Source organism: Aquarana catesbeiana, linkage group LG02, assembly GCF_042186555.1.
Source record: "Aquarana catesbeiana isolate 2022-GZ linkage group LG02, ASM4218655v1, whole genome shotgun sequence".
In the NCBI taxonomy this organism is placed as follows: domain Eukaryota; kingdom Metazoa; phylum Chordata; class Amphibia; order Anura; family Ranidae; genus Aquarana; species Aquarana catesbeiana.
This window is the reverse complement of record NC_133325.1, coordinates 799,851,503-799,878,202: the sequence shown is the minus strand read 5'-3', so window position 1 is coordinate 799,878,202 and position 26,700 is coordinate 799,851,503. Positions and strand designations below refer to the sequence as shown.

Genomic DNA, 26,700 nt, shown 5'->3' with positions numbered 1-26,700 from the left:
GGGGGTGGGTCCCCGTCAGGAGGGCTGTATGGGGCCCCATGACTTCTAACAGCGTCCCTGCCAGCGTGGTCCGTTTTGCATCCCTTGGGGCTCTGCTTGGAGTTGCCCGTCTCTCCCGAAGTCAGTTTTGCCCCCCCCCCTTCCCTCATAGCTTTTTGCTGTCTTGCTGTTGGCTTTTATAGTACTGTGTTCCAGGTTCATGTTATGCCAGGGGGCATAATGTCAATAGTATGACAAAGATGCAGGGAACCAGTATTCCCCAACCAGAGTCAGTGTTTCCCCCCCCCTTGTGCCAGGTGTCCCTGTCAATCTACCCTCCCAGTCGGAGTGCCCCCTTGCACCAGGTGTCGTCACACACCACCCCACCCCCGCATCAGGTGTCCATCCCCGTGCCCCCTTGCGCCAGGTGTTGGGGCCCCCCCCCCCACATTGGGTGCCCCCTTGCGCCAGGTGTCCAACCCCCCCCCCATCGGGGTGCCCCTTGCGCCAGGTGTCCAACCCCCCCCCCCATTGGGGTGCCCCCTTGCGCCAGGTGTCCAGCCCCCCCCATTGGGGTGCCCCCTTGCGCCAGGTGTCATTCTTAAACCCCCCCCCTCATCAGAGTACACACATGGAGTGAGTATCCATCATAATGCTCTCCATGGCAAGCGCTCTTTTGGTCAGCAACTTCCAAACCCCGTTCTGGGGTCTAAATGTTGGCCACAGACAGATTTCCAGGTCCAGAGCTACCAGCCTAGCCTCAGAGCTTGCCCCATCTCTGAAAACTGATACTGTGGGTAGGCTGAATGGAAAGAGCTATTTACTTGGGCTGCTGAGGGCTGATTTCCACCATTGCAACAGATCCACCATGTTCTTCTTCTGGTCTCTGTATAAACTTGCTGGAATCACATCATGGGGGTCAACTGAGGTTTTCATTAAAAATCCGGAAACGAGGACGTCACAAGAACTAGGACACGGCCTACATCCATGCCGTATGGTTTGCAGCAGATCCACCATGTTCTTCTGGTCTCTGTATAAACTTCCCACTTGCCCCTGATTTCCACCATGGAAGCAGATTCACCACATTCTTCTGGTCTCCGTAAAAAAAAAAAAAAAAAAACTCCTCCTCCCTGATCCTGCTGATTTCCACCATGGAGCCTGGTCCACCATGTTCTACTGGTCTCCATAAAAACTCCCCGATTACCAGCATAGCTGCAGATCCACCATGTCCTTCTGGTCTCCCTGCAGTCCTGACTCTGATTAGCTGCCACAGAACAATTTTTGTCCAAATGTTTTTTCAGCAGCTGTGACTTCAGCAGCCCCAACAGACTCGGAGCTGTCACTCGAGTGACACTCTATACCAGGGTTTCTCAAGAACATCCATAGAATACAGTCAAGGGACATCTAGACATCCGCAACATTTCTCTGAGAGAATTCAGACAAAAATTGTTCTGTGGCAGCTAATCATAGTCAGAACTGCAGGGAGACCAGAAGAACATGTTGGATCTGCGGCTATGCTGGTAATCGGGGAGTTTTTACGGAGACCAGAAGAACATGGTGGACCAGGCTCCATGGTGGAAATCGGCAGGATCAGGGAGTTTTTTTTTTTTTTTTTGTTTGTTTTTTGTTTTTTTTAACGGAGACCAGAAGAATGTGGTGAATCTGCTTCCATGGTGGAACTTGGGGGCAAGTGGGAAGTTTATACAGGGACCAGAAGAAGAACATGGTGGATCTGCTGCAAACCATACAGCATGGTTGTAGGCCATGTCCTCGTTTCTGGATTTTTTTAATGAAAAACTCCGTTGACCCCCATAATGTGATTCCAGCAATGAAAAGTTTAAAGCCTTTCCTGGCCAAGAAACGTAAAAAAAGGGAACATTTTCCATATCTGGCAGCTCTCCGCCTCTGAATAAATAGATAAATCTGACGTAGCGGCACGCTCCCAAACCACGACTTTTCCAACCCTGCTCTGCTGGCAGCTCCCTGCCTCGGAAATGTGGCGTTAAAGTAGAAACAGCTGTGATCGCTGGATCGCCGAGCCGTAGAGCGCAACGAGACGCAATGTTGGCTCCTGGATTGTGCTGTAGCCTGGCGCTGGGGTCTCTATCGACTGCTCGATGTAGAGTTCACACTGCTGTATGTTAAAGGGCCACTCCACCCAAAAAAGTTTCAGTTCCTTGAAGCTGGGGAGTTAAATCACCAAACTGGACTCTTTGGGACTTTGGTAGAGAGATCTTGGCATCCAGAGTTCCCATCTGTGTCCACTAAGAGGGGGTCCCGCTCTGCCTGTTGGGTCGTCAATGCCTTTCATGTACGTTGGTAGAGGAAGGATTAAAGAGACTCCATTGCTATTACCAACAAAAATCTTTCTAGAAGACTAGATGTCCCTTGACTGTATTCTATGGATGTTCTTTATCTGTAAAATATTGTGTAGACATCCAAAAGCCCTGAGACTGCTGCTGGCTGACGCCATCTTTGATGTGATTTCAGCAGCCCCAACAGACTCAGAGCTGTCACTCAAGTGACTCTATACCAGGGTTTCTCAACCAGGGTTCCATGAAACCCTAGGGTTCCTCCAGAGGTTGCTAGGGTTCCGTTGAGCAATGAGCAATTTCTTCCTCTCAGATAAGTTCCCACTGACACTATTAATCTTTTTAACTATCTGTAAGGGGGTAATTCTTCCCAATGGTCACGAGTGTGAGGAGCATTCTTCCCACTGACCCTCACACTAATGTATCATGAGTTGTAGATCCAGATCTTTTTTAGCAGGGGTTTCCTGAGATGGAATTATTTCAAGGGGTCCTCTGTGTCGAAAGGTTGAGAGAGGCTAATCTATAGTATTCCCCTTCACTCCTCCCTGGGCAGCTGCTTGAAAGTATATGTACAGACGAGAGGAACTGGGCCAGCACAGAGAGCAGCTAGACACACTCAGAAGGGGGGGGAGGGGGTGGAGGAGCTGGTCCATCACAGACAGTAGCTAGACACTCTCAGAAGGGGCAAGTGGAGAGGAGCTGGGCCAGCACAGAGAATAGCTAGACACACTCAGAAGGGGGTGGGGGTGGAGGAGCTGGTCCATCACAGACAGTAGCTAGACACTCTCAGAAGGGGCAAGTATAGAGGAGCTGGGCCAGCACACAGTAATTCAACACAAAAGAGGAGAGGGCTGTGCTGAACAAGGAGAGAAGGCTAGACACTCTCAGAAAGGAAGGAGTGTTGGAGGAGCTTGGCCAGCACAGACAGTAGCTATGCACTCTCAGAAGGGGAAAGGAGCTGGGCCAGCACAGACAGTAATTCAACACAAAAGAGGAGAGGGCTGTGCTGAGCAAGGAGAGAAGGCTAGACACTTACAGGGGAGGAGTGTTTGAGGAGCTGGGCCAGCACAGACAGTAGCTAGATACTCTCAGAAAGGAGGGGGCTGTGGCTGGGCCAGCACAGACAGCTAGACACTCTCGGATGCGAGGAGGGATGGATTAGTGAGTCCAGCACAGACAGTAGCTAGACTCTCAAAAGGGGGAGGGGAGCGGTGGAGTTGCTGGGCCGACACAGACAGTAGCTAGACACTCTCAGAAGGGGGTGGAGGAGCTGGGCCTGCACAGACAGTGATTAGACACAGAAGAGGAGAGGGCTATGCTGAGCAAGAAGAGAGAAGGCTAGACACACTCGGAAGGGTGGAGGAGCTGGGTCAGCACAGACAGTAATTGGACACAGAGGAGGAGAAGGCTGTGCAGAGTTCAGAGGCATTGCAAGTGAATATAATCAATGTATGGAAAGGAAATGCACTGCAATTAGGCATATAAAAGACTCGACTTTCTGTCTGCCGAGTTTGGTGACCGGGGTCTCTTTAAGAGGATAGCGGTATGTTGAAATGTGTCATCGCTCACGCTGCGGATCGACATCTTGATGACAGCTGTGTGCCGCTGGAGAGAGGAGCCTCTCCCCTCATAGCCCGGCCAATTCCCGCACCAGTAGGATGATGTGACTGGGCCTAGGTGGGGTATTCCACTAGTAGCTGAAAGCTTTATCTAGGCACCCCCCATTGCCTACCCCCGGCCACCTACCTCTTTCTGCAACATATACAGGAGCAGAGCCGGCCAAGGAGGAGCTTCCTGTCTGCCCAGCTTCCGGCATGAAGATTGGGAATTGGGACTGGAACATCTGCTGGTTACACTGGTCTGCCGGACCTCTGAGGACCTCCTCCCTGAAAACCGCCGCCTTGTTAGTCCTCTTACTACAGTACCTTTTAGTCCGTGATACAGAAAAAGCATGCAGCAAAATCTAGCAGGGATGGTGGGAACCCCTCATAATGGGCATAGCAGGTGTACAGACCTGGGAACTCAGCACAGGGATGGTGGGAACTCCTCATAATGGGCACAGCAGGAGTACAGACCCGGGAACTCAGCACAGGGATGGTGGGAACCCCTCATAATGGGCACAGCGGGTGTACAGACCTGGGAACTCAGCACAGGGATGGTGGGAACCCCTCATAATGGGCACATCTGGTGTACAGACCTGGGAACTCAGCACAGGGATGGTGAGAACCCCTCATAATGGGCACAGCAGGTGTACAGACCTGGGAACTCAGTACAGGGATGGTGAGAACCCCTCATAATGGGCACATCAGGTGTACAGACCTGGGAACTCAGCACAGGGATGGTGAGAACCCCTCATAATGGGCACATCAGGTGTACAGACCCAGGAACTCAGCACAGGGATGGTGGGAAACCCTCATAATGGGCACAGCAGGTGTACAGACCCAGGAACTCAGCACAGGGATGGTGAGAACCCCTCATAATGGGCACATCAGGTGTACAGACCCAGGAACTCAGCACAGGGATGGTGGGAACCCCTCATAATGGGCACATCAGGTGTACAGACCTGGGAACTCAGCACAGGGATGGTGAGAACCCCTCATAATGGGCACATCAGGTGTACAGACCCAGGAACTCAGCACAGGGATGGTGAGAACCCCTCATAATGGGCACATCAGGTGTACAGACCTGGGAACTCAGCACAGGGATGGTGAGAACCCCTCATAATGGGCACATCAGGTGTACAGACCTGGGAACTCAGCACAGGGATGGTGGGAAACCCTCATAATGGGCACAGTGGGTGTACAGACCTGGGAACTCAGTACAGGGATGTCCCCAAAATATGTTAGAATCCATTAGAGCCTTTGTGTATCAGCATGTTCCTAAGATCTTGAGCGGTTTCCCCTCTTCTACCAATCATCCTCAGATCTGCCCTGTAATCTGAAAGTGATTTGGTGGTTGTGTAGGTCATAGAACGCCTTGATACATGGGACCCCAGGTACCTGACTACCAGTGTCGCCCCCTGCTGTCCTCGCGCTCTATCAGTGACCTGACTCTGATTTTTTTTTTATTTGTTATTTTTTTTGGTTCCCCCTTCAGGTCTCCACCTGGTTCTTCACCACATTCACGGTTTCCGGACTGAAGGACCGAATCCACCAAGTGGAAAGCCTGCACCAGCTCTTCACCGCTATCGCGCCTGACCAGATCGAGATACCGCCATTCGTCCTGAGTTATGACGCTCGGGTAAGAGCCTGGGGGGGAATGGGTGCCGGTGTCATGTAACTATTGTAGAGCTGTGTCTTTATTTCACTTGGCACCACCCCTCTACCACAGTTTTTGGATATGACATTACGTGACATCCAGCAATTGCTTAGTAGGAACTTCTTCTGGCTGCACAACGTTCCTAGTGTTTTAAGGCCTTCCTGTAGTTCTCAGTGCTACACGGAGGATGTGATCAAGTAGCCGGTGATCTTTACTATTGACCCAAACCGCACAACTGCGCCCCCCCCTCCCCCCACAGTAGCTTGAACAACATAGGCTTATGGAACATGTAACTATGTATATAAACTATATACCAGGGGTCTCCAAACTTTCTAAACAAAGAGACAATTTGCTATCCATCAGACTTTAGGGGGCACGGCCATTGGTGTCAGTGGGAGGAATAGTGTCCCCTCGTTGGTGTCAGTGGGAGGAATAGTGTCCCCTCGTTGGTGTCAGTGGGAGGAATAGTGTCCCCTCGTTGGTGTCAGTGGGAGGAATAGTGTCCCCTCGTTGGTGTCAGTGGGAGGAATAGTGCCCCATCATTGGTATCAGTGGAAGGAATAGTGTCCCCTCGTTGGTGTCAGTGGGAGGAATAGTGCCCCATCATTGGTATCAGTGGGAGGAATAGTGTCCCCTCGTTGGTGTCAGTGGGAGGAATAGTGTCCCCTCGTTGGTGTCAGTTGAAGTAATAGTGTCCCCTCGTTGGTGTCAGTGGGAGGAATAGTGCCCCATCATTGGTATCAGTGGAAGGAATAGTGTCCCCTCGTTGGTGTCAGTGGGAGGAATAGTGCCCCATCATTGGTATCAGTGGGAGGAATAGTGTCCCCTCGTTGGTGTCAGTGGGAGGAATAGTGTCCCCTCATTGGTGTCAGTGGGAGAAATAGTTCCCCATCATTGGTATCAGTGGGAGGAATAGTGTCCCCTCATTGGTGTCAGTGGGGGGAATAGTGTCTCGTCAGTGGAGGTAATAGTGTCTCGTCAGTGGGGGTAATAGTGTCTCGTCAGTGGGGGTAATAGTGTCTCGTCAGTGGGGGGAATAGTGTCCCCTCATTGGTGTCAGTGTGGGGAATAGTGCCCCATCGTTGGTGTCAGTGGGAGGAATAGTGTCCCCTCATTGGTGTCAGTGGGAGGAATAGTGCCCCATCATTGGTGTCAGTGGGAGGAATAGTGCCCCATCATTGGTGTCAGTGGGGGGAATAGTGTCCCCTCATTGGTGTCAGTGGGAGGAATAGTGCCCCATCATTGGTGTCAGTGGGAGGAATAGTGTCCCATCATTGGTGTCAGTGGGAGGAATAGTGTCCCGCCGGGTGAAAATGTCAATGCCAGGATGATGGTTGTAGGTGCACGCATTATCCCGGTATAACCACTGCTAAACCGAGGGCGTCATATGATGGCCACCGTTTGGCAAGTCCTCGGGTTTCAGTGGTTATACCAAGATGATTCCTGCACCTACAGGCATCATCCCGCTATCATTCTTTTCAGCCAGCGATTTCTCTTTTTTGCAGAAGTGATCTGAGTGGTTAATTAGCCACTCGATCACTTCTGCAGGTGATGGAAGGGGGTCCCATCCCCCTCTCGCCTCTCTAGTCCCATCGCCGTGCCTGGTAGTGATGCGGCGATGGCTTCCCTGTACAGAGAGACATCGTTCCCCCTCTCTCTGTAACCCTGGAAACCAGGAGCGACGAGTAGCGTGCATCACATCCGGTTCCGCCCCTTTTGTTTACCTGACCACTAGCGGCCAGGAAAACAGTCGATCAGACCGATCTCGGTCTGATCGACTGCATGGGAGGCCAGAGGAGAGATTTGGGGTCTATTAGACTCCAAATCTCTCCATAAAGAGGACCTGTCCTGGCCCATGCTGTCGCAAGGGATGTTGTTTGTCCCTTGTGATGGCAATAAAGTTAGTACAAAAAAATTTATTTATTTTTTTGTATTAAAAAAAAAAAATAATAATAATAAAAACAAGAACATTAAAGCGCCCCGTCCCCACCTTGCTTACGCGCAAATGCGAGCACATAAGTTACTCCCGCATGCATATGTAAACGGTGATCGCACCGCACATGTGAGGTATTGTCGCGATCGTTACAGTGAGAGCAATAATTCTAGCACTAGACCTCCTCTGGGATTCTAAACTGGTAATCTGTTAAGGCATTAAAAAAAGTCACCTATGGATAATTTTAAGCACAATAGTTTGCCGCCATTCCACGCGCAGACACAATTTTTTTTAGATTTTTAACAGTATTGTACATTTCCATCTTGCAGATGCAATTTTAAAGCGTGACATGTTAGGTGTCTATTTACTCGGCGTAACATCGGAGCTGAAACCCTCTAAAAATAGGGTTCCCCCCCCCCCCAAAAAAATGACATGCCAAATGTGGAATGTCAGGGGGTCACCTTCTCTTAAAACGGATGTTCCATTTTTGGGTGGAACTCCGCTTTAAACTGTGTGAGGGCTTCTTTACTGTCAGAGCACTAATGGAATTCCCTTCCACAGCTGGTGATGTCAGCATGGAGTGTTGATCATTTAAAAAAAAATCTTGGATGGGCATCTTATTGAAAACAATATACAGGGATATAGCAAATGGTATTGGCATGAAAGAGGAAGTAAACCCCTTTGGGGGGGGGGGGGGAAGAGTTTCCCTCTTCTTTGCAAAGTAAAGGCATAATGTGCTAGTACGCATCGCATACTAGCACATTATGTGACACCTGCAAATGAAGCCCGCGCCGTTCCCCGCTGCAGGCCTCATCCATGTTTGCCCCCCCCCCTCTTCCTTCTGGCTATGTGACTGGCCGGAGCTGTGTGACGTCACTCCCGCGCCAGTCACGGCACCCGCTCCTGAAGAATCGGCCGTTCCTTCAGAGCGCATGCATCGATGACATCATCGGCGCAGTATACAGTAAATATATCCTAAACGCCACACGTTTAGGTGATATTTACAGTACCCATAGCTGATCCTATAATAAGGCTTACCTATAGGTACAAGTACTGCAGGGAGGTTTACAACCTCTTGAACACACGCCCACACAGGTTGAACTAGATGACCTTTTTTTTTTTTTTTTTTTTTTTTTAACCTTCCCTAATATGTTACTATATATTTTGAGCAATAAGGTAAACAAAACTGGCTTGTCTGCATTTTTTTGCTCCCACGTTGGGTGGTGATCTGTTACCCCCCCCCCCCTCCCCCCAACCTACAATGATGGAATTTGGCTGGGTAAGTTGTAAGATAAACATCATGCTTAATAAAGTTTATCTAAACCCAAAAACAAAGGGATGAAAAGGTAAGTAGTATGACTAGTAGACATGTGTGATTTCAATTTGTTACAAAAAGAAAATTCAGGCGAAGTGTGTTTTTTTTTTTTTTTTTTTTTTTATTTGACAACTCGGATGTATCCGAATTTCCAAATCACAATAGTAACAAATTTCGACAAATACGAAATAATACATTTTAAAAACAACAAATTTGTTCGTATTCATTTCATTTGCACGACATGATGCGATGGTTTGGACCTAAAGCGCGGAATAATAATAATAATAATATTATTATTGAAGTAACAACATAACCAATGAACTGAATTGATTCAGATCCGTTTGTTTTTGTTTCTAGTGAGTTTAGCGTAAATATTCTAATATTCTTTTTGTATTGAGTTTGAGAGACCATTTGTTTTAATTTGTGTTCATTGAGAATAAGAAAATTAATTAATCTTTGAAGAATTAATACGTATTAATTTGGATTTGTTCTTTTTATTAGGATGGGAGTTTGGGGTAGTCTTTGAATCTTGGGTAATCAGCCGATTTTTCTTTTTGCATTAACGCTTTTCATGATTATAAAAAAAAATGCACTACATAATAAATGAAAGCATATTGCAATAAATACAGTAAAAGGGGGGCCCGTCCATTAAGGGCACACAGGCGCCGCCCCCCCCATCCATCGCCGCCTCCCCCTATCCATGCGTCCGGCTCCTTTCAGGACGCCGGGTGCATGGATTCCAACGCGGGGTGGGTTTTTCTTTTTTGAAGCACTGATTAGAGTCAGAGGCTCTAATAGGCTTTAAAATAGGGTGGGCTCGGGTTTAAGTTAATGCTCTCACAGCCCACCCAGGTGTGTTGCAACAGCGAATGAGTATCCGCTATTGTAACGCTCATCCTCCTCCCGGCCAATCAGGAAGCGGGTTTTGTCACCCGATTGGCTGAAAGGAAGCCGCGATCCTTTTGGACGCCTAGGAGGAGGGGGGGGGGAGCCGCACGCTGGAAGCCGCTGATGGAGGAGAGGACACGGAGCCACTACCCGCCTAGATGGTGTAAATGCTGGACCGACCGGCAAACAGCGGGGGAGGGGAGGTGCCGCTGGCCGCTCGTTGTTGTTTGCCGTCCGCCCCCCCAAAAAAAAGCCGCTGTACAGTAAGGCAGGCATGTCCAAAGTCCAGCCCACTGGCCAATCGCGGCCCACTTTCCGGTTTTGAACGACCCGCTTGGTTATTTGGACATACATCTTTTTGTGGCCCCCAACGATCTACCAGCGCCGGGGCCACAAAAGATATTTAATGCGCTGGCTGCCTTGGAGGGGACAGGGAGGAGGCGGGACGAGCGCCGTACACACAGGAGAATTTCCTGTTTACATGGCAGCCTCTGTAATAGGAAGTCCCGTCTCCTGGGCTGCCATTGGGAGACTGTTCTGTCCATCAGAGGAGGCAGGACTTTGTATTAAAGAGGCTGCCAAGAAAACGGGAGTTTTTCCTGTATGTAATCTTCTGGCGCTTGTCCCGCCCCCCCTCCCTGTCCCCTTCAAGGCTGCAGATGGATGGACATCAATCAGGCTGCATTCCTGGCAATGGTGGGTGCTGCATTCCTGGCAGTGGGGCTGCTGCACTGATGGCAATGGTGGGTGTTGCATTCCTGGCAGTGGGGCTGCTGCACTGATGGCAATGGTGGGTGCTGCATTCATGGCAGTGGGGCTGCTGCACTGATGGCAATGGTGGGTGTTGTATTGCTGGCAGTGGGGCTGCTGCACTGTTGGCAATGGTGGGTGTTGTATTCCTGGCAGTGGGGCTGCTGCACTGATGGCAATGGTGGGTGCTGCATTCATGGCAGTGGGGCTGCTGCACTGATGGCAATGGGGCTGCTGCACTGATGGCACTTGTGAGGCTGCCGATGGGCACTGCCCCTTTTTTGCTTCACAGTTCTTTATTTAAAATGTAGTTTTTTTTTCCTGAAACTTCCTTTTTAAAGTGAAGGTGTGTGTTATAAGCCGATAAATACGGTATATACAAATATCACGCCCGAGCTCATCTTTTCACCACACACAGCCACAAAAGGCAGGAGAATTCTTGTTGGGCCATGTGTATTAGCGCTCGAATGAACACTTAGACCGAATTTTAATGGTTTAAAGAATGTCAGGCAAAATGGTCGGCCCTCACGCATGTTCCCTTCATCAAATCCAGCCCTCTTTGAAAAAAGTTTGGACACTCCTGCAGTAAGGTATAAAAGTCAAATAAGATGATTCCTACTGATTGCGTTTGGATTGGATGGAGATGGATTCGTTAGAAATCTCTGAATCGCAACATAATGAATAAATCTGAAATTAACTTCGTTCCATTCGTCTCTTTCGGACGCACGCCACTCCAGTTGATATCTTCCAATCGGCTCATTCCATTTCTTTTCGTGGGTTGGACTACAGGGATATAGCCAATCTTTGGTAATAACAAAAGATTAACAGGACTTCAAAAATACAACTTGATTTGGAGCGAATAGATGAAAGCAATCCAAATATACGAAACTGATTCCGAAAACGAATCATTCTTGCACAACGAATATGACAAATCCAAAACAGAAACTGAAACAAATTTTTCCATCGTATGTATCTCTAATGACCAAAATGTATTTCAAGAACGGGACTTTTGAGGTGCCAACATCAGAATCAATATAGAAATGCAGATGGTTTTTATTGATACAAAGATATATATAAAAACAGATATTGGTTAAAAATCAAATAGGATACATATTTCCAGAAGATCAATTACACCATATACATAAGTGAACCAAACACCTATACATTTCTTATATGGCAGCTGGAAGTAGTCAGCTTAACATGTTTTGCCTTTTGGCTTCATCAGGAGATTTTCTACTACAATAAGTAGTCATATCAAAGAGATAACACATAATATCATAATCTGCAAAATGATTATAATGAACCCAAAATATTGAAGCGCATCCTTGCCATCAAAGGATTCGGAGGACTGAAATACCATACAACATGTTCACTCAAGACATGAGGAAACCAAATGAGACCCAAAATGATCCCCACGCCAACTGTATCACACAGGAATCGGGGGTGGTAAATGTTGAACCACAGGAAAGGTAGCAAAGGACTCAAGTAGTGCTTTAAATCCTTTGGTGGTAAGGATGCCCTTCCATAAATATTTTGGGTTCATTATATTCATTTTGCATGCTATGATATTAATATGTTATCTTTTTGATACAACTGCTTATTGTAGTAGAAAATCTCCTGATGAAGCCAAAGGCGAAACATGTTGAGATGACTACTTCCAGCTGCCATGCAAGAAATGTATAGGAGTTTTTTTTGTTTTTGTTTTTTTTTGTTTTTAAATCCTTTTTATTGAAGTTTATCATTGCTGACAATACAACAACACAAAATCTTTGTGTTACCCATGTAGGGGTGTATGAAAATATCTGAAACAATTGCATGAGTAACATTAAGATAATACTGGTGCAACTTCTTGTTAAAAGCATATGACAGAAAAGATGGCATTGAAAAGGGGAGTATTAAAGTGGAAGTAAACACTCTCCTATACCCAGTGAAGTGAACAGCCTCATATGATACACAGAGATGAAACCAATTTCCCTACATAAGTATATCATGTACAGTATCTCACAAAAGTAAGTACACCCCTCACATTTTTGTAAATATTTTCTTCTATCTTTTCATGTGACAATGCTGAAGAAATGACACTTTGCTACAATGTAAAGTAGTGAGTGTACAGCTTGTATAACAGTGTAAATTTGCTGTACCCTCAAAATAACTCAACACACAGTGATTAATGTCTAAACCGCTGGCAACAAAAGTGAGTACACCCCTAAGTGAAAATGTCCAAATTGGGCCCAATTAGTCCTTTTCCCTCCCCGGTGTCATGTGACTCGTTAGCGTTACAAGGTCTCAGGTGTGAATGGGGAGCAGGTGTGTTAAATTTGGTGTTATCGCTCTCACTCTCTCATACTGCTCACTGGAAGTTCAACATGGCACTTCATGGCAAAGAACTCTCTGAGTTGAGGATCTGAAAAAAAAATTGTTGCTCTACATAAAGATGGCCTAGGCTATAAGAAGATTGCCAAGAATCTGAAACTGAGCTGCAGCAAGGTGGCCAAGACCATACAGCGGTATAACAGGACAGGTTCCACTCAGAACAGGCCTCACCATGGTCCACCAAAGAAGTTGAGGTCACGTGCTTAGCGTCATATCCAGAGGTTGTCTTTGGGAAATAGACGTATGAGTGCTTCCAGCATTGCTGCAGAGGTTGTAGGGGTGGGGGGGGGTCAGCCTGTCAGTGATCAGACCATACGCCACACACTGCATCAAATTGGTCTGCATGGCTGTCGTCCCAGAAGGAAGCCTCTTCTAAAGATGATGCACAAGAAAGCCTGCAAACAGTTTGCTGAAGACAAGCAGACTAAGGACATGGATTACTGGAACCATGTCCTGTGGTCTGATGAGACCAAGATAAACTTATTTGGTTCAGATGGTGACAAGCGTGTGTGGCGGCAACCAGGTGAGGAGGACAAAGACAAGTGTGTCTTGTCTACAGTCAAGCATGGTGGTGGGAGTGTCAAGGTCTGTGGGACATCCACGAACAGAAGGTGGAGGAGCGCAAGGTCTCTAACATCCACCAGCTCTGTGATGTTGTCATCAAGGAGTGGAAAAGGTCTCCAGTGGCAACCTGTGAAGCTCTGGTGAACTCCATGCCCAAGAGGGTTAAGGCGGTGCTGGAAAATAATGGTGCTATGAGCACATGCCTGATGAAGGGGTCCTGCGTGACTCTGAAACATTGCACTCTCCTTGTGTTGTGATCATGCAATAAATTATCCGTTTGGATGCTATTTATGTTGTTCCATGGTGTGCTGTCAAATATCCTCATTGTGACTTGAACCAGTATCCAGCTGGTTGTCGCTGCAGCACCCAAATTTGAGACCTCATCCAGGAATGTGTGCGATGGGAATGTGAAGTAAGAAAATAATGGTGGCCACACAAAATATTGACACTTTGGTCCCAATTTGGACATTTTGAGGGGGCAGCAAATTTACACTGTTATACAAGCTGTACACTCACTACTTTACATTGTAGCAAAGTGTCATTTCTTCAGTGTTGTCACATGAAAAGATAGAAGAAAAGATTTACAAAAATGTAAGGGGTGTACTCACTTTTGTGATATACTGTATAACTGCTGTCTTCAGCTTTTATATATTCTTTAGAAAAGTTTACATCATGTTGGAGATTTTCTCTTTCTGTTCAGCACTGAAAGTGAAATCCAGGCATGCAGCCAAGACAGCCGATTGGAGGAAAGTCACACACCCCCTCTCCACATAGGTAGAGACTTGCGGAGCTGTTCTGTGAATAGTTCAGCTCTTCTAATCTCTTTAAAGCAACCTCCCTCACAGATTTCAGGCTGGTTTTATCTCAGTTGACAGCGAACTTGTCAGAAGTTATGCTGATAACAGAAGAAGGAAGCAGGAAAAGCCACAGGGCATAGTGCTTTGAAGAGAGATAAGAAAACACTACAGATATGTACCCAGCTCAAATTTAATTAATCAGGTTTACATCCACTTTAACCACTTCCCGTCCACCCCATTGACTTCCGCAGTGTGGCTCCGTTATCCTGACTGGGCGTTATATGACGTCCAGTAGGATAAACCACTCATGCGCGTCCCCGCGGGTGCTCAGAGTAGCTATCGGTGGTGTGTCACTCTGAGACACCGCATCGCCAATCATGGTAAAGAGCCTATGACATAGGCCCTTTTACCACATGATCAGCTGTGACCAATCACAGCGGTACCAGGTAATTGGCTTTCCTCGGTTCACACTGACAGAGAGCCGATCGGTGACTCTCCTGTCTTGGGCGTGTGCGCTGATAATCAGCGCAGCCCCCATCAGAGGTGTCCACCACAATGCCAATCAGTGCCCATCAGTAATTAGTGTCAGTACCTCCTCATCAGTGCTGCCTATTAGTGCCCATCAGTGCCACCTTATTAGTGCAGCCTTATCAGTGCCCATCAGTGAAGGAGAAAACTAAATTTTATAACAAAGGAAAACTTTTTTTTTTTTTTTTTCAAAAATGTTGGTCTTTTTTTAAATTTGTTTAGCAAAAATAAAAAACCCCAGTGGGGTTCAAATGCCACCATAAGAAAGCTCTATTTGTGGGCAGAAAATGATAAAAATTTAGTTTGAATGACAATTGCGCGGTCATACAACACTGTGCCCAAAGTGTGAGCGTGCTGAAAGCTGAAAATTGTCCTGGGCAGGAAGGGGGGAAAGTGCCCGGTATTGAAGTGGTTAAGCTCATCTTAAGGTGTTAACTGAGAAGAAGAAGAAAAACCCGAGAGAAGGCTCACGTAACTTTGAACACCTCATAGGCAACCAAACCACGACTGTAACACAGCATGAGGTGGTAGTGGAAGGATCTGCCAACCACTTGGACCACACCTTGTCGGGCAGCCACGATTAGTATAAGTGTCTTTGTAAAATGGAGGATTATTTATTAGTTGCTTCCAAAAGGAAGGGGGAGGGGGGGCTCCTCTTTTAGTGCAGGGCAATGGTCTTCCTGGTGTAGAAAAGACGTAGGGTAATTATAGTCTTTCCCAGAGGTCGTAACACCCCCTGGCGTACAACTTGGTGGATATGTTTAATTTTGTATTTAGTCCACTTGACTGGGTCAGGCAACATATATAGGTGTGGCAAGGAAGGGTTTTTCCAAAGAGGTGTGTTCGATGACGCGGTCATGTCGGGGTATTTTTCACACGAGAGGCCAGACCTCCAAGCTCTTATAGTAGTACATGTAGGTGGCATTCGAGGATAAGGGGCTTTTAGGCCTCTAAATAAGAGCCCCTGGAGGGCTTCTAAATGTATGGGAGTTTTTGTTCTTTTATGTATATAGTGTAATTGATCTTCTGGAACTATGTATCCTATTGGATTTTTCACCAGTGTGTTTTTATTCATCTTTGCATTAATAACATTATCTTCTTTTATATATTGATTCTGATGTTGGCACCTCAAAAGTCCCGTTCTTGAAATACTTTTGGGTTTGGCATATTTATTGGGATGTTGATGCCTTTTTGGTTTCTCCTCTATCCATTCTTTGTATAGTTTTAAGTAAGGAAAAATTACTAATTGGCTGGCATTAAACCCTAGACAATTAGTAATATGCCAAGGCTTTAATGCCATTGTGAGAGCAGATTTTCTATCCCCTGTATATGGTGCATAACCATCAAGTGGGGAATTTTTGGTCTTGTATAGTTCAGAGGCTTAAACATTCTAGGTAAACCCCGTAATCCTTCCATAGCAACCTCTACACAAGCCTTTCCCAACCTTAAAATAACTTTTAGGTGTTAGGAAACCCCTGATAATCAATCATTAGGTCTACACCCCACGGGACATTTAGTGTGGACCGTAAGTTGTCGAAGTAAAAATAATGGCCAAGAAACGAAATGCAGATTGTGAAAAATTTAAGTGTTGTTTTTTGTTTTTTGGTTTTTTTTTTATGATTGGTGGTCAGTGGAAATGAATCGACATTCATTGGTGGTCCAGTGGAAATTTGTCCTGCTACCCTAATGATCAGAGGAAAATAACCTAAATACATTGGTGGCCAGTGGAAATTTGTCCCCTTACCCTAATGGCGGGGAGGAAAAAAAACTACATACATTGGTGGTCAGTTGAAATGTGATCCCTTACGCTAATGGTCAGTGGAAAAGGATCCACATCCATTGGTCGTCAATGTAAAATTTGACCCATCTCACCCCCCCCCCTCACTCTATTGGTCAGTGAAAAGACTCCACATACATCGGTGGCCTGTGGAAATTTGGCCCCTTGCCCTAATGGTCAGAGGAAAAGAACCCACATTGATGGTCATTGGGAATTTGATCCCTTACCCTAATGGTCAGAGGAAAGGAACCCACATACATTGGTCGTCAATGTAAAATTCTCCCCCTCCCACCCCCCCTACTCTATTGGCCAGTGAAAAGACCCCACATACATTGGTGGCCTGTGGAAATTTGGCCCCTTGCCCTAATGGTCAGAGGAAAAGAACCCACATACATTGGTGGTCAAAGAAAATCAACCCCCCCCCCCCACCCACACACACTCTAATGGTCAGTGGAAAGATCCCACATTGGTTTTCAGTGAAAATTTGTTCCCCCTGCCCAAATTGTCAGTGGAAAAGAACCAAAATACATTGGTGATCAATGAAAATTCCCCCTACACTATTGGTCAGTGGAAAGATCCCACATACATTGGTGGCCAGTGGAAATTCGCCCCTCTACTATTATGGTATTATTTAGTGTTCAATGTCTCAATATATCCATCACCATGATCAGAAGCCCATTCCACCGGCTCCCAGTCACATGATTACTGTTACAGATAGGTGCAAACTTTTAAAGGTCCGTCATCTGGAAAGGGATAGGAATACATTTGCATGTCTTCATTAATCCTACTTCGAGTACTCCTACTATTAGGAAACACCCTCACCCTTCTTATTGCCCTTTTGTCAGGGAAAGGTAAACATGATTTACGTATTTCAGTGGTGGAAACAAAAATGCTCCCCTTTGATAACTAATCTCCTCCGTTTTTAATACCACCTCAAAAAATAGTTGTTAAAAAGGACATGAGATAGGAATGAAATGACATCTGCTGAGAACTTGCTGGAAATCTTTAGCCGTCTACCTTCTGTAGTGAACTGGGGGAAAAAAATTAAGTGTTGAAGATTGCCAGCACGCTCTCAGCAAATGTTATTTCACTTCTTCTCCTACCTTGTCTATTGCAACATCTATTTTTTGAGGAAGTTTTAAAATGGAGGAGATTAGTTGCCAAAGGAGAACGTGTTTGTTTGGAGGATTCCAACACTGAAATACATAAAGCAAGCATGTTTACTTTTCCATGAGAGAGAGGTCATAGAAAGTGTGAGCGAGTTTCCAATTTGAGGTGGAGGGATGGTGTGAGCACTCAGCAGGGCCGTAAACAAATTATTATTTTTTTTTATTATTACTGAGAGGGCACACCCCTGAAGCAATGGGGTCAAGAGAGCACAGGGGTCAGAGGTGCTCTATGCACAGAGAGCAGGAGCCAAGGGTGTGTGACGGGCAGGGAGCAGGGACCAAGAGTGTGTGACGAGCAGGGGCCAAGGGTGTGTGATGGGCAGGGAGCAGGGGCCAAGGGTGTGTGACGAACAGGGGCCAAGGGTGTGTGATGGGCAGGGAGCAGGGGCCAAGGGTGTGTGACGAGCAGGGGCCAAGGGTGTGTGATGGGCAGGGAGCAGGGGCCAAGGGTGTGTGATGAACAGGGGCCAAGGGTGTGTGATGGGCAGGGAGCAGGGGCCAAGGGTGTGTGACGAGCAGGGGCCAAGGGTGTGTGATGGGCAGGGAGCAGGGGCCAAGGGTGTGTGATGAACAGGGGCCAAGTGTGTGTGATGGGCAGGGAGCAGGAGATGAGGGTGTACGACGGGCAGGGAGGAGGGGCCAAGGGTGTGCGACGGACAGGGGCCGAGGGTGTGCGACGGGCAGGGGCCGAGGGTGTGCGACGGGCAGGGGCCGAGGGTGTGCGACGGGCAGGGGCCGAGGGTGTGCGACGGGCAGGGGCCGAGGGTGTGCGACGGGCAGGAGGCAGGGGCCGAGGGTGTGCGACGGGCAGGAGGCAGAGGCCGAGGGTGTGCGACGGGCAGGAGGCAGAGGGTGTGCAACGGGCAGGAGGCAGAGGCCGAGGGTGTGCGACGGGCAAGGAGCAGGGGCCAAGGGTGTGCGACGAGCAGGGGCCAAGGGTGTGCGACTGGCAGGGAGCAGGGGCCAAGGGTGTGCGACGCGCAGGGAGCTGGGGCCAAGGGTGTGCGACGCGCAGGGAGCTGGGGCCAAGGGTGTGCGACGCGCAGGGGCCAGGGGCCAAGGGTGTTCTACGGGCAGGGAGCAGGGGCCAAGGGTGTGCGGGGAGCAGGGGCCAAGGGTGTGCGACGCGCAGGGAGCAGGGGCCAAGGGTGTGCGACGCGCAGGGAGCAGGGGCCAAGGGTGTGCGACGCGCAGGGAGCAGGGGCCAAGGGGGTGTGACGAACAGGGGGAGAAGGGGGTGTGACGGACAGGGAGCAAGGGTCTGATGGATAGGGAGCAGGGGACAAGGGTGTGATGGGTAGGGAGTAGGGGACAAGGTGTTGTGACGGGCAGGGGACAAGGGGGTGTGACGAGCAGGGAGCATGGGACAAGGGTGTGTGATGGGCAGGGAGCAAGGGACAAGGGCCGTGTGACGAGCAGGGGACAAGGGGGTGTTGACGAGCAGGGGACAAGGGGGTATGGCAGGCAGGGGACAAGATGGTGTGGCGGGCAGGGAGCAGGGGACAAGGTGGTGTGACGAGCAGGGGACAAGGGGGTGTGACGGGCAGGGAGCAGGGGACAAGGGGGTGTGATGGGCAGAGGACAAGGGTGTGTGACAGCAGGGGTCGGGGGCGTGTGGCGCGCAGGGGTCAGGGACATGCGATTTCACAGGTCACAGCAGATGATGACAAAAAATTACCTTCCTCCCCCCTCATAAAAAAAAAAAAAAAAAAAAAAAAACACACTTGATAGACCAAGGCAGTTCAGAGTGAGGAAAGTTCTCCTTTGGCTGGGTAATGTTACTAGGGCCAGGGTTGAGCAACCTTCCTCGCTGTCAACTGACAGGCTGTCAAACAGTGACCGTAAGATATAGAGATATAGATAGAGATATCTATCTATATATATCTCTGATAGTTAAACTCTCCAGCATACGCCACAATATTAGCTTTGCATGCACCCACCCTTGCAAATTACATCCGGGATTTATATCCATAATAAAATAATTTGTTTTTAATGGCTGAGAATTCTGTGCTGACTCTGAAGTGGTTAAATGTCACCGTTACCTGATAAGAAACACATGTCCCCCATCACAATGAATAAATGCAAAGTCATCCAGGCTGAACGGGGTTACTAGTACTGGGCGCCCCTTTGATTCGATGCTCTTGTGGGAGGGGCGATGGCAGGCGATCACATGGATGCACCATACAGTCGGAGTGGTGTGAAACGTTGAACGTCAGCTATGAGGAGCCTGCAACCCAGATGGGGACCTTTCCCTGGTATGCTGCTGTGTATTATATTCTCAGACACGGCAAACTTGTAGCTTTATCAATGTTCCCTACTGCTAATAACATATGGGCAAATATATCACTCCACATGTGGTAGTGCAGCTGAGCCTGTACAAAATGTTCTAGATAGACAGCAGCCTAAATATAGAGCCATTTATCAAACTTTCCATCCAGAGCCTCTGGTTTATAGACCAGATACATCCTAAATATAGAACCTTTTTTCCAACTGTCCATCCAGAGCCTCTGGTTTATAGACCAGATACATCCTAAATATAGAACCATTTATTTGCACTATAAACCAGAGCCTCTGGATGGACAGTTGGATAAATGGTTTTATATTTGGGATGTATCCGGTCTATAAACCCGAGCCATTTATTCAACTGTCCACCCAGAGCCTCTGGTTTATAGACCAGATACATCCTAAATATAGAGCCATTTATCCAACTATCCATCCAGAGCCTCTGGTTTATAGACCGGATACATCCTAAATATACAACCATTTATCTGGTCTGTAAACCAGAGGTTCTGGATGAACAGTTGGATAAATGGTTCTATATATGGGATATATGCGGTCTATAAACCAGAGGCTCTGGGTGGACAGTTGTATAAATGGTTCTATATTTAGGATGTATCCGGTCTATAAACCAGAGGCTCTGGATGGACAGTTGTATAAATGGTTCTATATTTAGGATGTATCCGGTCTATAAACCAGAGGCTCTGGATGGACAGTTGTATAAATGGTTCTATATTTAGGATGTATCCGGTCTATAAACCAGAGGCTCTGGATGGACAGTTGGATAAATGGTTCTATATATGGGATGTATGTGGTCTATAAACCAGAGGCTCTGGATGGATAGTTGTATAAATGGTTCTATATTTAGGATGTACCCGGTCTATAAACCAGAGGCTCTGGATGGACAGTTGGATAAATGGTTCTATATTTAGGATGTACCCGGTCTATAAACCAGAGGCTCTGGATGAACAGTTGGATAAATGGTTCTATATATGGGATATATGCGGTCTATAAACCAGAGGCTCTGGGTGGACAGTTGTATAAATGGTTCTATATTTAGGATGTATCCGGTCTATAAACCAGAGGCTCTGGATGGACAGTTGTATAAATGGTTCTATATTTAGGATGTATCCGGTCTATAAACCAGAGGCTCTGGATGGACAGTTGTATAAATGGTTCTATATTTAGGATGTATCCGGTCTATAAACCAGAGGCTCTGGATGGACAGTTGGATAAATGGTTCTATATATGGGATGTATGTGGTCTATAAACCAGAGGCTCTGGATGGATAGTTGTATAAATGGTTCTATATTTAGGATGTACCCGGTCTATAAACCAGAGGCTCTGGATGGACAGTTGGATAAATGGTTCTATATTTAGGATGTACCCGGTCTATAAACCAGAGGCTCTGGATGAACAGTTGGATAAATGGTTCTATATATGGGATATATGCGGTCTATAAACCAGAGGCTCTGGGTGGACAGTTGTATAAATGGTTCTATATTTAGGATGTATCCGGTCTATAAACCAGAGGCTCTGGATGGACAGTTGTATAAATGGTTCTATATTTAGGATGTATCCGGTCTATAAACCAGAGGCTCTGGATGGACAGTTGTATAAATGGTTCTATATTTAGGATGTATCCGGTCTATAAACCAGAGGCTCTGGATGGACAGTTGGATAAATGGTTCTATATTTAGGATGTACCCGGTCTATAAACCAGAGGCTCTGGATGAACAGTTGGATAAATGGTTCTATATATGGGATATATGCGGTCTATAAACCAGAGGCTCTGGGTGGACAGTTGTATAAATGGTTCTATATTTAGGATGTATCCGGTCTATAAACCAGAGGCTCTGGATGGACAGTTGTATAAATGGTTCTATATTTAGGATGTATCCGGTCTATAAACCAGAGGCTCTGGATGGACAGTTGGATAAATGGTTCTATATATGGGATGTATGTGGTCTATAAACCAGAGGCTCTGGATGGATAGTTGTATAAATGGTTCTATATTTAGGATGTACCCGGTCTATAAACCAGAGGCTCTGGATGGACAGTTGGATAAATGGTTCTATATTTAGGATGTACCCGGTCTATAAACCAGAGGCTCTGGATGAACAGTTGGATAAATGGTTCTATATATGGGATATATGCGGTCTATAAACCAGAGGCTCTGGGTGGACAGTTGTATAAATGGTTCTATATTTAGGATGTATCCGGTCTATAAACCAGAGGCTCTGGATGGACAGTTGTATAAATGGTTCTATATTTAGGATGTATCCGGTCTATAAACCAGAGGCTCTGGATGGACAGTTGTATAAATGGTTCTATATTTAGGATGTATCCGGTCTATAAACCAGAGGCTCTGGATGGACAGTTGGATAAATGGTTCTATATTTAGGATGTACCCGGTCTATAAACCAGAGGCTCTGGATGAACAGTTGGATAAATGGTTCTATATATGGGATATATGCGGTCTATAAACCAGAGGCTCTGGGTGGACAGTTGTATAAATGGTTCTATATTTAGGATGTATCCGGTCTATAAACCAGAGGCTCTGGATGGACAGTTGTATAAATGGTTCTATATTTAGGATGTATCCGGTCTATAAACCAGAGGCTCTGGATGGACAGTTGGATAAATGGTTCTATATATGGGATGTATGTGGTCTATAAACCAGAGGCTCTGGATGGATAGTTGTATAAATGGTTCTATATTTAGGATGTACCCGGTCTATAAACCAGAGGCTCTGGATGAACAGTTGGATAAATGGTTCTATATATGGGATATATGCGGTCTATAAACCAGAGGCTCTGGGTGGACAGTTGTATAAATGGTTCTATATTTAGGATGTATCCGGTCTATAAACCAGAGGCTCTGGATGGACAGTTGTATAAATGGTTCTATATTTAGGATGTATCCGGTCTATAAACCAGAGGCTCTGGATGGACAGTTGTATAAATAGTTCTATATTTAGGATGTATCCGGTCTATAAACCAGAGGCTCTGGATGGACAGTTGGATAAATGGTTCTATATATGGGATGTATGTGGTCTATAAACCAGAGGCTCTGGATGGATAGTTGTATAAATGGTTCTATATTTAGGATGTACCCGGTCTATAAACCAGAGGCTCTGGATGAACAGCTGACTATGACCGCCGTATTGATCCAGGATCAATTTGTAATGTATGTGAATATGTAGTCATGCTCGGTATCCAGAATACTCCATCACTAATTGAATCGGTTTCTTCTCTCTGCAGGAAAACGGACCTGTCTTCCCATCACACTCCTCCTCCTCAGGCCTATAAGCCCTTTGCCCCCTCTCTCCTCCATCTACCGGCCCCTGTGGACGGCTCTCTTTGGAGAATTCCCTTCCCCCTCCAACAGATCCGCCGCAGCTGGACAATACGTGTGGGAAGGGCGCCCCACTGACCCGACAATCCCAGAGACCGATGAGAGGGGGCTGCCTGCGTCCTATTTATACTTTGCTGATGTGTAAATAATTCCACCCGGCAAAGGCGCGTCCGGCTATCCCAGCTCCGCTCAGAATAAACCAAGTCCCGTTATAATGTGATTCTGCTGCCCTCTGAGTCTTGTTTTATCATCTCCGGCACCGACAACAATATCGGAAGACCTGATAAATGACAGTACGGCATAGAAAATCATTTCCGCAAGACGTATCAATCAGCCCGTCTCTTCACTTTGTATTGAAGAAGCCCAATCAGGGTGAAGAAAAAAAGACCAGTAACCTGAAGATTTTTTTTTTTTCCCCCAATTTCAAACCGCAGAAGTGACTGCATGAAGGATTACAAATCAACTCCCAACTGTGTCATTTCATCCAGGATTTATTTTTTTTGTATTAGTGATGGTTTAGATTCTGTTTCAGGGTTTGTTGCCCTCCATGGTGGTGGAGAATTCCCTCACATACTGACCTGGAGCCACGCAGAGCATTACTCAAACAGCATTTCCAGATTCCATTTTTCTGCAGACTAGGGATGAGCTCAGGCGTGTTCAGATCCTAGTCCATGACCGCCTGGGCTATCCCACCAGGAACCCATATTTGTACTGGGCCAATCACAACTGGCCGAGGAACTCCCCACTCCGCAGCTGTCCATATGATTGGCCCAGCACAGTGAACAATTCCTGGAATGCGTTCTGTGTATATTTGCTTTGCTTAAAAAAAGAAAAAAACAACAAAAACTTGAGGCAATGTGGTTATCTCCGTGTGGATTCCCCTAAGCGTTGTATGAAAGGTAAATACCGGAAGCTCAGCGTAGTGCCCCCTAGTGTCAGACCAGAAAGGAGACACAAGCTCAGGGCAGTGTGGCCCCTGGTGTCACACAGGAAGCTCCCAGCAGTACCTCCCAGTGTTGGGCAGAAAGGTAGACACCGAAAGCTGAGAGCAGGGTCCCCTAGTATTGCATGAGATGTCGGGCAGTGTCCCCCTGGTGTTGCACAGGAAGCTCACAGAAGTGTTCGACAGGAAGGGAGACACGGGAAGCTCAAAGCAGTATCACATGGGAAGCTCATAGCATTTACCCCTAGTGTTGGGGTTAGTAAGCAGTAAGGGGGAGCTCAGAGCAGTGTCCCCCTGGTGTCACATGGGGGTGCTGAGCAGTGTCCCCCTGGTGTCACATGGGGGTGCTGAGCAGTGTCCCCCTGGTGTCACATGGGGGTGCTGAGCAGTGTCCCCCTGGTGTCACATGGGGGTGCTGAGCAGTGTCCCCCTGGTGTCACATGGGGGTGCTGAGCAGTGTCCCCTGGTGTCACATGGTGTCACACAGGGTGCTGAGCAGTGTCCCCTGGGGGGTGCTGAGCAGTGTCCCCTGGTGTCACATGGGGGTGCTGAGAAGTGTCCCCTGGTGTCACATGGTGTGCTGAGCAGTGTCCCCTAGTGTCACATGGGGTGCTGAGCAGTGTCACAGGGGGGTGCTGAAGAGTGTCCCCTGGTGTCACATGGGAAGCTGAGCAGTGTCCCCTGGTGTCACATGGGGCGCTGAGCAGTGTCCCCTGGTGTCACATGGGGCGCTGAGGAGTGTCCCCTGGTATCACATGGGGTGCTAAGCAGTGTCCCTTGGTGTCACATGGGATGCTGAGCAGTGTCACATGAGGAGCTGCCTTATTCTCTGCTGTGATCGTCTCCATCTCTTATGCAAATAAGAGAATAATTTATTAGGATGGAGATGTAGAAAGTCTGTGAGCTCTGGTCTGTGCAGCCTGCAGAGATAAAGCTAAGAGGAATCTCAGGTCTTTCACTGAACTGTCAACAAATGATAATAGAGAACACAGGAATGGGAGGAGCTGCCTTGTTTTGTGTTGTGATCATTCTCCACCTCTTATGCAAATAAAGGAGCATAATGATTTACTAAGAATGGAAATGTGGAAAGTCTGTGAGCTCTGGTCTGTGCAGCCAGCAGGGATGCAGGAAAGAGGTCACTGAGACTCTCGGGTCCTTCACAAATGAGGACAGGACTGGGAGCAGCCACTTTCCGGGATTGGCTGGTGGCTGCAAAAGAGGGTGGTGTGGAAAGCTAATGACCTCTGGGCTGTGCAGCCTGCAGAGATGAAGCTAAGAGGTCTTAGCATTTTTCCAGGTCCTGCACTGCAGCTGTCAACAAATGAGGAGAGAGAACACAGGACAGGACTAGGGGGAGCTGCCTCCTTCTGTGCTGTGATCGTCTCCACCTCTTATGCAAAAAAATTTAAAAAAGAGAATAATGATCTATTAGGAGTGAGAAAGTCTGTGAAGCCCTCATCGATGCAGCTAAGAGGTCAATGAGAATCTCGGGTCCTTCACAGCAACTGTCAAGAAATGAGAACACATACATGGAAGGAGTTGCCTTGTTCTTTTGTTTTCTTTGTTGTGATCGTCTCCACCTCTTATGCAAATAAAGGAGAATAATGATTTATTAGGTTGGAGATGTGGAAAGTCTTGAGTTCTGGTTTGTGCAGCCCGCAGAGATGAAGCTAAGTGGTCTAAAGCCTCATACACACCATTAGATTTTCTGCAGATTTTTCTCTTCAGATTTACCAAAACCATGTAGTGCAAAGGCCTGCCTGATTGCATACAAAGTGAAACTCTTAAGGTTTGACCTCATATTATATGGTTTTGGTAGATCCGAAGACAAAAATCTGCAGAAAATCTAATAGTGTGTATGGGGGTCTTAGAGTTTCCCAGGTCCTTCACTGTCAAGAAAGGAGAAGAGAGAACACAGGACAGGACTGAGAAGAGACACTTTCTGGGTTGGGCTGGTCTCTGCAAAAGAGGGAGGTGTGGAAAGCTAATGACCTCTGGGCTTTACAGCCTTCAGAAATGATGTGATCGTCTCCACCCCCTTATGCAAATAAAGGAGAATAATTATTTATTAGGATGTGGCTGTGGAAAGTCTGTGAGCTCTGGTCTGTGCAGCCTGCTGAGATGAAGCTAATTGGTCTTCGGCTCCATTCACACCTATGCCATTTGCATTTGAGCATTTCTGCTGTGCTTTTTACATTTGATTTTACTGCAATTTTGCCACAATTTGCGTTTTTGTATGCTTTTTTGTAATTTTTTGGGAAAATTTATTGTTGGGCAGATTAACCCTTTAAGGACCAGGCCTATTTCTGGCATTTTCTTAGTTAAAGTTAAATCAGTATTTTTTGCTAGAAAATTACTTAGAACCCCCAAACATTTCATTTATTTAGAGATAGATAGATATATAGGGATAGAGAGAGAGAGATAGAGATATATCTCTATTTTAGCAAAGACTCTGGAGAATTAAATGGCGGTCGTTGCAC

At 47.0% G+C, this 26,700-nt stretch overlaps 1 protein-coding gene across 1 annotated transcript in view; it reads left to right on the top strand.

Moving 5' to 3' along the window:
* Positions 1-25,832, top strand: part of GDAP2 (ganglioside induced differentiation associated protein 2) — a 79,866-nt gene extending 54,034 nt beyond the window's left edge. Inside the window, 2 exon segments of the mRNA XM_073614563.1 lie at positions 5,388-5,531; positions 23,184-25,832. Coding sequence (XP_073470664.1) covers positions 5,388-5,531; positions 23,184-23,231 — 192 coding nt within the window. The 3' untranslated portion in view covers positions 23,232-25,832.
* Positions 25,833-26,700: the final 868 nt, after the last annotated feature.